At 37.8% G+C, this 12,996-nt stretch overlaps 1 protein-coding gene across 3 annotated transcripts in view; it reads left to right on the forward strand.

Annotated features, from left to right (window-relative positions):
• SLAIN2 (SLAIN motif family member 2) overlaps positions 1-12,996 on the forward strand; it is a 75,917-nt gene that overhangs the window by 13,218 nt on the left and 49,703 nt on the right. For all 3 annotated transcript variants that reach the window (XR_006353586.1, XM_043971252.1, XM_043971251.1), the window contains exon 2: positions 10,080-10,228. Coding sequence is in view for 2 of the 3 variants with exons in the window: in XM_043971252.1 (XP_043827187.1) it covers positions 10,080-10,228 (149 nt within the window). In the remaining variant the exon portion in view is untranslated. The remainder of the gene's footprint in view (positions 1-10,079; positions 10,229-12,996) is intronic.

A 12,996-nucleotide genomic window follows, 5' to 3' on the forward strand; every position in this document is an offset into this window, starting at 1 on the left:
AAGACTTCTGAGAGGAATTAAAAACACCTGTTTTAGGAACAGTTTATTTATTTTACAAAAAGCTAAATTCAATGGTTGGGTTTCTTTAAAATGAATAAAAAAACAACCCACAAGCTTTAGGAATATGGTTATTATTCTCTTTGTACCACCCAATCAGCCATAATGCTCCCTAGACTTAGCTGTTCTCTTTTCCCTGCCAAATTTCAAAGATAGGAACACTGTGATCCTGGGCAGTCACTTAACTTACTTGGTACTCTAAGCAATTCTCAGAGACTGGAAGTGGCAGAGAAGGGACATTGGTAGAGGGAATTTCCTCATCCAGCAGTTCAGAAAAGTAATTTTTTAAACGTTCAAGCAAAACCAACTGACAATATATGCAATATTTCACATCATAGTCCCTTACTTTTTCTTTTTCTTTTTCTTTTTCTTTTTCTTTTTTTAAGTGAGGCAGTTGGGGTTAAGTGACTTGCCCAGGGTCACACAGCTAGTAAGTGTTAAGTATCTGAGGCCGGATTTGAACTCAGGTACTCCTGACTGACTCCAGGGCTGGTGCTCTATCCACTGCGCCATCTAGCTGCCCCAGTCCCTTACTTTTTCAATGAAAGGTGTAAGAAGCATTTTTTCTTATCTTTTCTCTGCGGTCAGTCTTGGTTATAACAATTATACAACTGTTTATTTTATTCTTTCTGTTTATGTTGTTCTAGATATTTTGTGTATTGTTTTTCTGGATCTGTATACTTTCCTCTATCAGCTCATATAAATAATGCTTATAGCTGTTTTAAAATTCTTTATATTCTCCTCAAAACAAAATTATATTTCATTTCACGTACCACAATTTACTTTGCCATCCCCCATTTGATGAGCACCCATTTTGTTCTTTGTTCATTACTACCTCAAAAATACTACTATTAACAAAAATGTATACATGACTTTTCTGTCTTGGACCTTCTTGGGGTTAAATTTTTAAAACATTTACCAACAAACATGAACATTACCATATGTAAAGAGTAGAAAAAATATGCTTCTATATGAAGCTGTAAATCTGGCAAATAGGTCATTTGGCTCACAACATAGAAGTATCAGTACTTCCTTGCTTGTTTGTCTCTGTCCTATTCTATTTTGTAAATATAGTTATCCCTTTCATATCACGGGGGCTAGAGGTGCAGTATCTCTATGATCCGGAAAATTCATGTAAAATTTTTTGGCCCTCCCTTTGTACCAGAGAAGAAGTCTGAATTTTTTTCTTTTTCTTTTATGGGTTGTTTACAGTACCTTATTGTAAAATTTGGTTTAAGTCATAAGGCTCTGTGTTGTCTGCAAAACTCCCCCCAAATTCTCTTAATTTCTTATACTGATCCATAATATATCCCCAAGTATTTTTTTTTGGGGGGGGTGACCCATAATATATCAAAACTGTAATGGGGAAAAGTTGCAATGTGGAAGGGACAACTATTACTAACTTTTTTTGTGACTTGCCCAGGGTCACACAGCTAGTAAGTGTTTAGTGTCTGAGGCCGGATTTGAACTCAGGTACTCCTGACTCCAGGGCCAGTGCTCTATCCACTGCACCACCTAGCTGCCCCTATTACTTACTGACTTTTTAAAAAGTGCCTTGATGCCTTTTGCATCATTATCACCACCCCCATCTTTCTCTAAAAGCACCTCTCCTTGTAACAAGTATAGTGAAGCAGAACAAATTCACACATTTTTCACATTTGAAAATAGCTTTTAGTAGTTGTGACCAGTTACTGCATTGATCACTTTAAAAATCTTTAAAAGTTGTTTTACAAAATGTTTAGGCCACTTCACAGTGCTACTGGCAGAGTATATAGCATGCCTTCCTTTCTATTTTTTTTAACTCTTTTGTTGTCTTTACCAGCTTGTTGGGTTGTGAAATGGCATCTTAAGTTATTTAATTTGTATTTCACTAATTAAACATTTGTAGCCATGTTTTATATGGTTGGTATTAAGTTTGCAGTTCTTTTGAGGACTGTTCACTTTTGAATATCTGATTTTTTTTGGAATGACTATATCTGCCATATCAGGACTTTCTCAGATGAAAAAAAATTGATATCTTTAGTAAAATTTATTCTGTTACCTCATTCAGTCATAAAGGAAATTCTGGTTCTGGAAGGCTGTGCCAGCAGCTCTGGCAGATTCTTTCAGTAGTCAGGCCACCTGGTGATGAAAACTTTTAGCCATGGCAACCCATGAAACAAAGAAAAAAACAAAAATGACTCAAAGTCCTGAGGGATCTTCTTTTTCTGCAGTAGTGGTGGTGAAGTGGTGGGAAAGGAGGCAAAGGAAGCTAAGAATCTGTTTTTAGATTGCCAACACACTTTTATTTGACTCTTGGTCCTCTAAATATTAGAGCTTTATCCAGTGACCAACAAATAGCTATATTGCTGGGAGAGCTGGAATCATATCAATCAATAAAACCTGAAGAAAGATGGAAGTTGCCAGCTATGAATGGAAGCATGATCTGTATCTTGGAGAGAGGCAAAGAAAGTTGTAGGCAGAGAGGGTTTTCTTCTGCCCCAAAGATATGAGAAATATTATTGGTTCTCACATATTGCCGTACTTTGATAAGCATTTGCACAAAGAACTTTATGAAAATAATTGTAGTTTATATACAAACTGGTTGCTGAGGATAAAGTTGTAGAGAAATTGTGTTTACATTTATACCACTGACTCCACGGAATTTAGGTAAGAATTTGTAACACACAAGAAATAGTCATGAGAAAAATAGTGTACAGTTAAGAAGATTTAACCCTGAATTATTTACTTTGGGGGGGGGGCATTGAGGGTTAAGTGACTTGCCCAGGGTCACACAGCTAGTGTCAAGTGTCTGAGGCTGGATCTGAACTCAGGTCCTCCTGAATCCTGGGCTGGTGCTTTATCCTCTGCGCCACCTAGCTGCCTGTATCTCTTGATTTTATATCACTTAAATTTCCTAATGTATCCCTCCTTCCTAGAGAATAACTCTGTATAACAGAATAAGGAGGGGGGGAAAATCAGCTTAACAAATCTTTGAAATAAATATCCAGAGAGTATACAAATAATATAAAGTAGTTAAATACAAGGTAATTTGGGAGGGAGGGCACTAGCAGTTGAGGAATTTGAAAAAGGTTTTATGTAGAATGTGGCTCTTTTTTTTTTTTTTGGCGGGGCAATGGGGGTTAAGTGACTTGCCCAGGGTCACACAGCTAGTGTCTAGTGTCTGAGGCCGGATTTGAACCCTGGTACTCCTGAATCCAGGGTCGGTGCTCTATCCACTGTGCCACCTAGCTGCCCCCCTAGAATGTGGCTCTTAAAGAGATAGGCGGCTTAGGACAGAGCCTATGACCTCAGTGTGATGAACCAGCAAAAGGAAGCAGAGGAATGGTTTTGCAAGTAGGGGAAGATCGAGGAGATAGAAGCATCATAAAAGTCCAAGGAGGAGGAAATATCTATAAAGAGAGATTGGTCAACAAAATCCAGTAAACCAGTGATCGTTTTTAGCTTCAGAGAGAGGATAAGTTGGAAAGCCAGATTGTAAAGGTTGAAGAAATGAGAGTTTATGAAGTGGACACAATTGGCATCAACATTTCTCTCTCATACTCTCTCTCTCTCTCTCACACACACAGTTATGTATATATACAAATAAAATACATTAAAATCAATAAAATTCAATAAAATTATATGTGTATATGTGTATTGGGGAAGAGATACACCATACAAAAATATGACAAGTGCTTGAATGCCTACTGTGTGCAAAGCACTGCTAAATCATAAAGGATTACAAAGAAGTATTTAGGGTTTCTTTTTCATTGGGAAGACATTAGATTCTAAGTTGCAAGACAAAATATGTCTTAAGATACCTAACTATGAATTAGATAATTTAATGTTCCTGGATTTAAGCATTGTGAAATTTCTGGGTTACTGTAATTTGATCCTGAGGTGATTTGTTGTGATTGGTGTTGTAAAAATGGAAATATCCAGAACATTTTTTTTTCTGTTTGAACTGTTAGTAAATAAATGTTACAAATTGCGTAGATAGGTTTTGTATTGACATAGAAGAATTAGTTTATAGATATTTGTTAGGTGTTTACTATGTTCCTGACACTTTGCTAAACTTTGGGAATACAAAGAAAAATTGAAAACAAAATAGTCATTTCCTTCAAGGAGCTTGTATTCTTTTTTTTTTTTTTTAGTGAGGCAATTGGGGTTAGGTGACTTGCCCAGGGTCACACAGCTAGTAAGTGTTAAGTGTCTGAGGCCGGATTTGAACTCAGGTACTCCTGAATCCAGGGCCGGCTCTATCCACTGCGACACCTAGCTGCCCCTAAGGAGCTTGTATTCTAATGATGAAGACACCACTTATATCAATAAGTCTATTCAGGATATAGGAAGGGTAGACAGGTATAGAGAAGGCATTAAGCATCAAGCAAGACAAGAAAAGGTCTTGTGAAAGAAAGGTTTCCTAAGTTTAAGCTGAGTGTTGAAGGAAACCTGAGGATTCTTTCTCCCCCTTTATTATTTATTTATTGTAGCATTTATTTTTTAAAATTTAAGTTCTAAATTCTCTCTTTTCCTCTTGCCCTTCCTATAGCCATTGAGAAGGCAAGAAATGTATCACTTAAACATGTGAAATCATTCAAAACATTTCCACATTATCCTTGTTAAAAAACAAAAGCAAGGGGCGGCTAGGTGGTGCAGTGGATAAAGCATCGGCCCTGGATTCCGGAGTACCTGAGTTCAAATCCGGCCTCAGACGCTTGACACTTACTAGCTGTGTGACTGTGGGCAAGTCACTTAACCCCCATTGCCCCACAAAAAAAAACAAAAACAACAACAACAAAAAAAACAAAAGCAAGAAAAATAAAGTGAAAAAATTATCTGTATTCACTCTAGAGATGGATAGCATTTTTCACCACAAGTCCTTCAGAATTGTCTTGGTTCATTGTGGTAATCAGACTAGTTAAGTTTCTCATAGTTGACCATAATTACAGTATTGTTGTTGCTGTGCACAGTGATCTGGTTCTGCTTACTTCATTTTGCATGAGTTTATATGTCTTTTCAGGTTTTTCTGAAACGATTCTACTCATCATTTCTTATAGCACAATATTATTCCATTGCAACCATATACCACAACTTGTTCAGCCGTTCTGCATTTTATGGGCATCTCCTAAATTTCCAATTCTTTGCGGCCACAAAAAGCCGCTATACATATTTTTGTAGATATAGGTCCTTTCCCTTTTTCTTTGATCTCTGTGGGATATGGACGTAATATTGGTGTTGCTGGGTCAAAGGGTATGCAATTTTATAGCCCTTTGGGCATAGTTCCAGATTGTTCTCCAGAATGGTTGGATCAGTTTACAATTCCACTAACAGTGCATTAGTGTACTTTACATGGCACCTCTCTTTCTATTTCTTCCTGCTGGACTTTGTTGGTTATGTGGGTTTATTTTACATCATGGCACATTGCTAAAGTTGTTAATTGTTTCAGGTATTTAAAAAAATTATTCTCTAGGATTCTCTTAAGTGTATCATATCAAATGCAAAGAGTGATAGTTTGGTCTTCTTATTGCCTATTTTAATTCCCTTGATTCTTTTTGTTGTCTCATTGCCATAACTAGCATTTCTAGCACATTGTTGAATAATAGTGGTGATAATGCTTCACCCCTGATCCTATTGGGATGGCTTCTAGTTTATCTCCATTACAGATAATGCTTATTGATGGTTTTTAGATACTAGTTATTTAAAGAAAAGCTCCATTTATTCCTATGCTCAAAAGTGTTATTAGAAACAAGTATTTTGTTCTTAAGTTTTCAGTCATGTACGACTCTTCATGACCCCATTTGGGTTTTTCTTGGCAAAGATACTGGAGTGATTTCCTTCTCTCTCCTTTCTGTTTCAATTAAACATTTTTTGATTCAAGTTTCTATTCCATTCGATCTGCTTTTTTTTTTTATGGGTGAGGTCAGTGGATAAAGCGCTGACCCTAGAGTAAAGAAAGAGGACCTGAGTTGAAATCTCACCTCAGACATTTACTAGCTCTGTGACTGTGGGCAAGTCACTTAACCCCAATTGCCTTAAAAAACATCCAGAGCCATCTCCAGTCGTCCTGATGTATATCTTGCCACTGGACCCAGATGGCTCTGGAGGAGAGAGTGAGGTTGGTTGGTGCCCTTGCACAGCCCTCCCTTGCTTAAGTCCAATTCAATGCAAGCCATGGTCCTCTTCAAGAACGAAGAACAAACAATTTTTTCCCCTATTTTTCTTTCTTACCCTATTCCTTCTTAAGTCTGTTTTACTTCAGACTATTGCCTCCTTTAATCTACCCTCCCTTCTATCACCTGGCTGCCCTTCTCTTATCTCCTTCCAATCTACTTTCCTGTTGGTGGGATAGATTTCTATACTTGACTGTATGTTATTCCTTCTTTGAACCAATTCTGGTGAGAATGAAGTTCAAGCTTTGTCTGCTTCCCCCTTTCCCTGTTTTCTCTAGTGTAAAAGGTCTTCCTTGCATTCTTTTATGTGAAATAATTTTTTTCCATTCTTTTCCATTTTCCCTTCTCCCAGTATATCTCTCTTACTCATCCCTTAGTTGTATTTTTTTTAAGATCATTCCATCATAGTCAACTTAAATTCATACCTTTTGTCTTTGTATACTCCTGACTGCCTTAATAATTATGTAAACAGTTTAACCATCATTAAAAAAATCTTATGATTCTCTTTCATATTTGCCTTTTTTTATACTTCTCTTGAGTCTTGTGTTTGAATGTAAAATTTTTGAAACCAGAGAATTCTAAGATGAGGAAGAAGAGACAGCTATTGCAAAGACATAGGCATGAGAAGTGGGAGTTTTGTGTGAGGAACAACAGGTAGGCCAGTATGATAGGGGTCTACTTTAAAAGCTTTAAATGCAAATAAAGGAGTATATATTTGATCCTAGAGGTAATGGTCATTGGATTTTGAGTGAAGGGTGATGTGGTCAGACCTATATTTTTGGCAGCAATATGGAGGAAGGATCGGATTGGGGAGAGACTTGAGGGAGTTTGGAAGGCTGTAGTTATAGTCCTGATGAAAGGTGATGAGGGCCTGAATTACAGTGGAGACTACGTAAATAGACCAAAGGGGTAGTCTGAATGACATCGAAGAGAAAGAAAAGACAATATTTGATAACTAATTGAATATGTGGAATGAGGAGACAAGATCTTGCAAGCTTGGGTGTCTAGACAGATAGTGGTGACCTCAACAGTAATAGGGAATTTGGAAGAAAGTTGAATGTGGCATTAAGGGTAAGGAGTTCTGTGATGGATTAGAGGGTAGGAGACAAATTATGACTAGATATATAGATCTGGGAATCCTCTAAATACAGACTGTTGAACCCATGGGAGCTGAAGTAGTCACCAAGTGAGAAAGTATAGAGAGAAAATATAAGAGAAGGGTCCAGGACAGAGTCTTAGAGAATACCCACAGTTAGTAAGTTTAACATGAATGACAATTCAGCAATTGACAGACACTGAGACCAGGGAGGTGGAAAAACCTAGAGAAGAGAGAATATTCAGGAGGAGAAGATGACAATACTATAGAGAGGTGTAAAGAAGAATGAGGACTGAGAAAAGGCTGTTAGATTTGGCAATTAAGAGATGGTCGGTAATAGGTTATTACTTTAAAGCAGCAGTTCTCAAATTTTTTTCTCAATTTTTTAAAAATCTCAGAACTTTTTCAGTCTTAAAAATTATCAAGGGTCCCTCTGAGACTTTTGTTTATATGTGTTATATCTATCAACATTTATTGTATTAAAAATTAAAACATTTTAATATTGTTATAAAATTAGTTTTGATCTTTTTGATACTTTGAAAGCCTCTCACAAGGAGCTCTAGGACCATAATTTGAGAGCCATTGGTTGAGAGCATGCATCAACAGTTCTTTTAGCCTTGCCTATTTTCGACCAAGTTGATGAGGCATATAGTTTTCAAGTAGACATAGCTTTTCAAACCCTGGAAAGTCTAGACTCATACTTCTAGATGTGGATTATTGACTTCAATTTGTTGTCTTAACGTGAAATATCAAATGTCTTTTCTTATAGATCTCACATTTTTAAGGGTAGAGATCATTTAAAGTCTCCCCCCCATTTTTATACATAGATTGTAATAACTTCTTTCACTAAAGTCGTCCTCTGATACCTCATCATTGGTGGCTATGGGTCCTAAAAGGCTATGTCAGAGTGTGTGAAAGGTGTTACCAAACTGTAGTAAAGACTTGTAGATGCCCAATGAAGAACTTTAATGTCTGTTGTCCAAAGGCCAACATTTTTGAGTTGGAAGGGTTTTATTACTAGGTTTTTTAGAGGTGATTAGGGGGCAGCTAGGTGACTCAGTGGATAAAGCACCAGCCCTGGATTCAGGAGGACCTGAGTTCAAATCCGGCCTCAGACACTTGACACTTACTAGCTGTGTGACCCTGGGCAAGTCACTTAACCTTCATTGCCCCACCAAAAAAAAAAAGTGATTGATGAATTTGGGGGATTCAGAAACTCAAGATTATCTACCAAATTGTAGAAGGATTGGAGGGGAATATCCATAGCAATTCTCAGGAGGTATGGGTATGGGGTCATTGATGGATTTTGATTCCTTAATAATTGTTTGACAAAAAGGAAAAGTTAAAAAAAGAGATTTATGTTTTTAGAGCTTTTGAAATGTGTCTCATATGACTAACAGTACCAAGGACTTTGTATAAAAAACAGGCTAGTTATATGGAAACATGAAGTGTAGGTGATTTCCACAGTTTCTTTACTTTTTCATTTGCTTCTTCTCAGTGAACCATTCTAGTTTTCCCTTTGAGAGAAGATGGATGAGCTTATTCACCCAAGTGTTAGGTATTAAAATTTTTTTTTAGTACTATTTGCATTTAAAAACAATGAGCAAGCAAAGTTTAGTACATTGAAAATGTACTAAATGTATTTTTGGGGCAGCTAGATGGCGCAGTGGATAGAGCACTGGCCCAGGAGTCAGGAGTACCTGAGTTCAAATCCAGCCTCAGACACTTAACACTAGCTGTGTGACCCTGGGCAAGTCACTTAACCCCAATTGCCTCACAAAAAAAAAAAAAAAAGAAAATGTATTTTTGCCTGTTCTTTCTATCCTAAGACTTGTTCTGACCATTGCTGCATGAGGTATTTGAGGTCTTTTCTTCCTCTCTTCCTTAAACCAGCTTATCTTTATGGCTTTATTTCATTTTACTCTTTCGTGTAATTCCAAACTGGCTTTCTGTTGTAATAGATTTATTCTGTTTTCTGTGTCTGGAATACTGTCCCTCTTTTCCTGCTGAATATCTGTTCATCCTTTGAAACCCAGTTGAAATATTACCTTTTCCAGCAAACTTTCCTTTATTCCAACATCAGTAATAGCCTTACAAAGCAGTTTATTTTGTGCTCTAATGTGCTTATCGTGAAATCTGTGTGTACATTTCTCTCTACCAGAGACCGTAACTTAGCTATATTTTGTATTGCGGCCCCCTCCCCCCCTGCCCCCAGTGATTAATATGGCATTGTACTGATATTTACTGCCACTAGTACTACTAATACTAATACTATTACTACTACTAGATAATGTTCCGGATGGATGGTTGGATAAACCAGTTTGGGGGAGTAAAAAGAAGTATTGATGGAAATAACAAAAACAAAAGTGTCTAGTGTATGGAACACTGGTAATACCTGGAAGAAATAAAAAAGTTTAGATAAAACTCAATCCTTTCCTGTTCCCGCAGCTGACAGTTTACTAGTAAACTGAAATTGCTAAACTGGCCAAGTCAGTTGTTTTATCAAGTTAAAACAACAGTAGTAAGAACAGTGGTAGTTAGGGAGTTGCGTAAGGGTGGAGAATTTAATTTCCTAAATACTATTTTATATTGTATTGTACTGTCTTATAATTTGAGTATTTAAAAGTAAAGGTGGCTGATGTTTAAAATACCTTTTTTGGGGGACGGGGGTGACAACCTCTTCTGCAAAGGAAAAACAACAACCAGGAACTCTATTCTAGAATAATGTACTTAATAAATATGTATATAAAATATATGTTTTTCCCTTCTAGGCTGTATTCATCACCAAAGAAGAAACTGACTCCATCGCAGAAAGCAATTAGCCCCTTAGTTTGGTGCAGGCAGGTTTTGGATTACCCAAGTCCTGATGTTGAATGTGCTAAAAAATCTTTGATCCACAAACTTGATCAAACTATGACAGGTAAGTGTATAAATTAACTGAACTTTTATTATCATTTAGCAATTTTTAAAAGTTTATTCAGTTCATTTAAGTTTATGTATAAATTGTATAGATGCTTCATTTATTGGTCCATGAGGTTTCATAAGCCTGACATTTTAAATATATTACTATAATTTGTTTTCGTCATTTAACAGCTTTCCATGTTGATAGGATCATACAAAAGGTGTTCTTATTCCCTTCATGCAGAGTTGGGTGGTGAAAAGAATGTCGGATTTGGAGTTAGAGGAGATGGGTTCACATTCTAGCTCTGCTACATACTACATGTATGACATTAGACAAGTCAACTTAACCTTTCTGAGCCTCATTTGCCCACCCTGTAAGATAAGAAGATTGGATTGTAACCTCTGAGTTGCTTTCTAGCACTAAATCATGATCCTGTGATATTACTGCTTTCTGTGCATATTAATGTAATTTGCATCAAACATTTGTAGAGGTTTACCTTGTCTTGGGGGTAACTTAGAAGCTGTGTACTCGTTAGGATTTGTTGTTTCTTGCGTGCTGTTGAACATAGGATTTAAAAAAATTGAGCATGCTGTGAAATTGTCATGATTAAGCTTTGCCCTTAAGAAGATATGTACCGGGGGCGGAGCCAAGATGGCGGAGAGGAAGCAGCAAGCTGCCTGAGCTCTCCTTCTGTTCCCTCAAAACGAACATTAAATCAAGCCTCTGGACGGATTCTGAAACTACAGAACCTGCAAAGAGACAGAGAGACACAGTCCTCCAACCAGAGATAATTTAGAAGACTTCAGGAAGAGGTCGGTCTGACTCAGGCAAAAGGGAGCCCCAGCGCAGGGCAGCAACCCAGTGCCGAGGGGGTCGGGGCAAGTCAGCAGGAGCTGCGGGCCACAGCCAAACAACTGAGGCCCCTGGAACCTGGTTCAAAAATCTGGTGGCCAAGAAGGACAGTGGAAAAACCTACCTGCACCGGCCGAGAGGGCCACGAATGGCAGGATCAGACGCCGGGGTCTGGCGCCTGGCTGGCCGAGCACAATCAGACAGGAAGTGCAGGGCGGGGGATCTCCACACACCATAAAGGCCTCAGAGTAAAAACCCGGTCACACAGCACCTATACCCCTGCACAAGAAGCCCGAAACAGGGACCCTGGTGCCCCCAGAGCAGACCTCAACTTAAAGAATAAATAAATAAGCTGCAATAATGAGTAAGAAGCAAAAAAGAGCCCTCTCCATTGAGAGCTTCTGTATCAATAGGGAAGAAGTCAACACAAACTCAGATGAGGACAATAGCCTCAAATTGCCTACATCTGAAGCCTCACGAGGGAAGGTGAATTGGTCACAAGAACAAAAAGCCTTCCTGGAAGAGCTCAAAAAGGATTTTAAAAATCAATTGCAAGAGGTAGAAGAAAAAATGGGGAAAGAAATGAAAGCAAAACAAGAAAACTATGAAAAAAGAATCAGCAGCTTAGAAAAGGAAGCTGAAGAAAACAAAGCCTTAAAAAATTCATTTGGCCAAATGGAAAAAAAGGTGCATAATCTCACTGAAGAAAACAATACCTTAAAAAATTCACTTGGCCAAATGGAAAAAAAGGTGCATAATCTCACTGAAGAAAACAATGCCTTAAAAATTAAAGTGGGACAGTTGGAAGATAAGGAATCCATGAGATACCAGGAATCAGTCAAGCAGAATAAAAAAAAAAATGAAAAAATAGAAGAAAATGTGAAATACCTCATTGGAAAGACAACTGATCTGGAAAACAGATCGAGGAGAGACAATTTGAGAATCATTGGACTGCCTGAAAGCCATGACCAGAAAAAGAATCTAGACACCATATTCCAGGAAATTATTAAGGAGAACTGCCTTGATATCATAGAATCAGAGGATAAAATCATCATTGAAAGAATCTACCGATCACCTACTGAAAGAGACCCCAAAAGGAAAACTCCAAGGAATATTGTAGCCAAATTCCAGAATTATCAGGTGAAGGAGAAAATACTCCAAGCAGCCAGAAAGAAGCAATTTAAATATCATGGAGCCACAGTCAGGATTGCTCAGGACCTGGCAGCTTCAACATTAAAGTACCACAAGGCTTGGAATATGATATTCCGGAAGGCAAAGGAGCTTGGATTGCAGCTGAGAATCTATTACCCAGCAAAAATGTGCATTTTCTTTCAGGGGAAAAGATGGACATTTAATGACATTGGGGACTTTCAGTCTTTCCTGGTGAAAAGACCAGAACTGAATAGAAAATTCAATCTCAACATATAAGACTCAAGAGAAGTTTAAAAAGGTAAACAGAGGGGGAAAAAAAAGGTTACCCTATTAGGTTAAACTGTTTATATCCCTACACAGGAAGATAATACTCATAACTCTTAAGAATTGTAAATGTATTTGGGCAGAGAGAAGGACTTTATATAGAGGGTATAAATGTAAATTGTCTTTGATGTGATGATACTGTGGTAAAATATGAAAGTTTTTAACAGTCGGTTAGGATAACTGAAAGACGCCAGTTTTTCAAGGACCACCCTTTTGGGGAGGAGATGAACAGTCCGCCTGCTGCGCATGTCAGACTGCCTGCCGGGTTTTTTGACTTCCGGGGTGGGGAGAACGAGAGGAGGCTTTTGCCTGCTTGGCGGGACTCCTGACGGCGCGGCACAGACTCTCTCTCCAAAGGTGGCTTTTTTCGGTTTGGTGAGTTTTTATAAGGAATATAGACTAAGCTTAGACTTAAGACGATTTGTATTGTGTTTCTACTTTCCTATCCTTCTAATCAA

Source organism: Dromiciops gliroides, chromosome 6 (assembly GCF_019393635.1).
Source record: "Dromiciops gliroides isolate mDroGli1 chromosome 6, mDroGli1.pri, whole genome shotgun sequence".
In the NCBI taxonomy this organism is placed as follows: domain Eukaryota; kingdom Metazoa; phylum Chordata; class Mammalia; order Microbiotheria; family Microbiotheriidae; genus Dromiciops; species Dromiciops gliroides.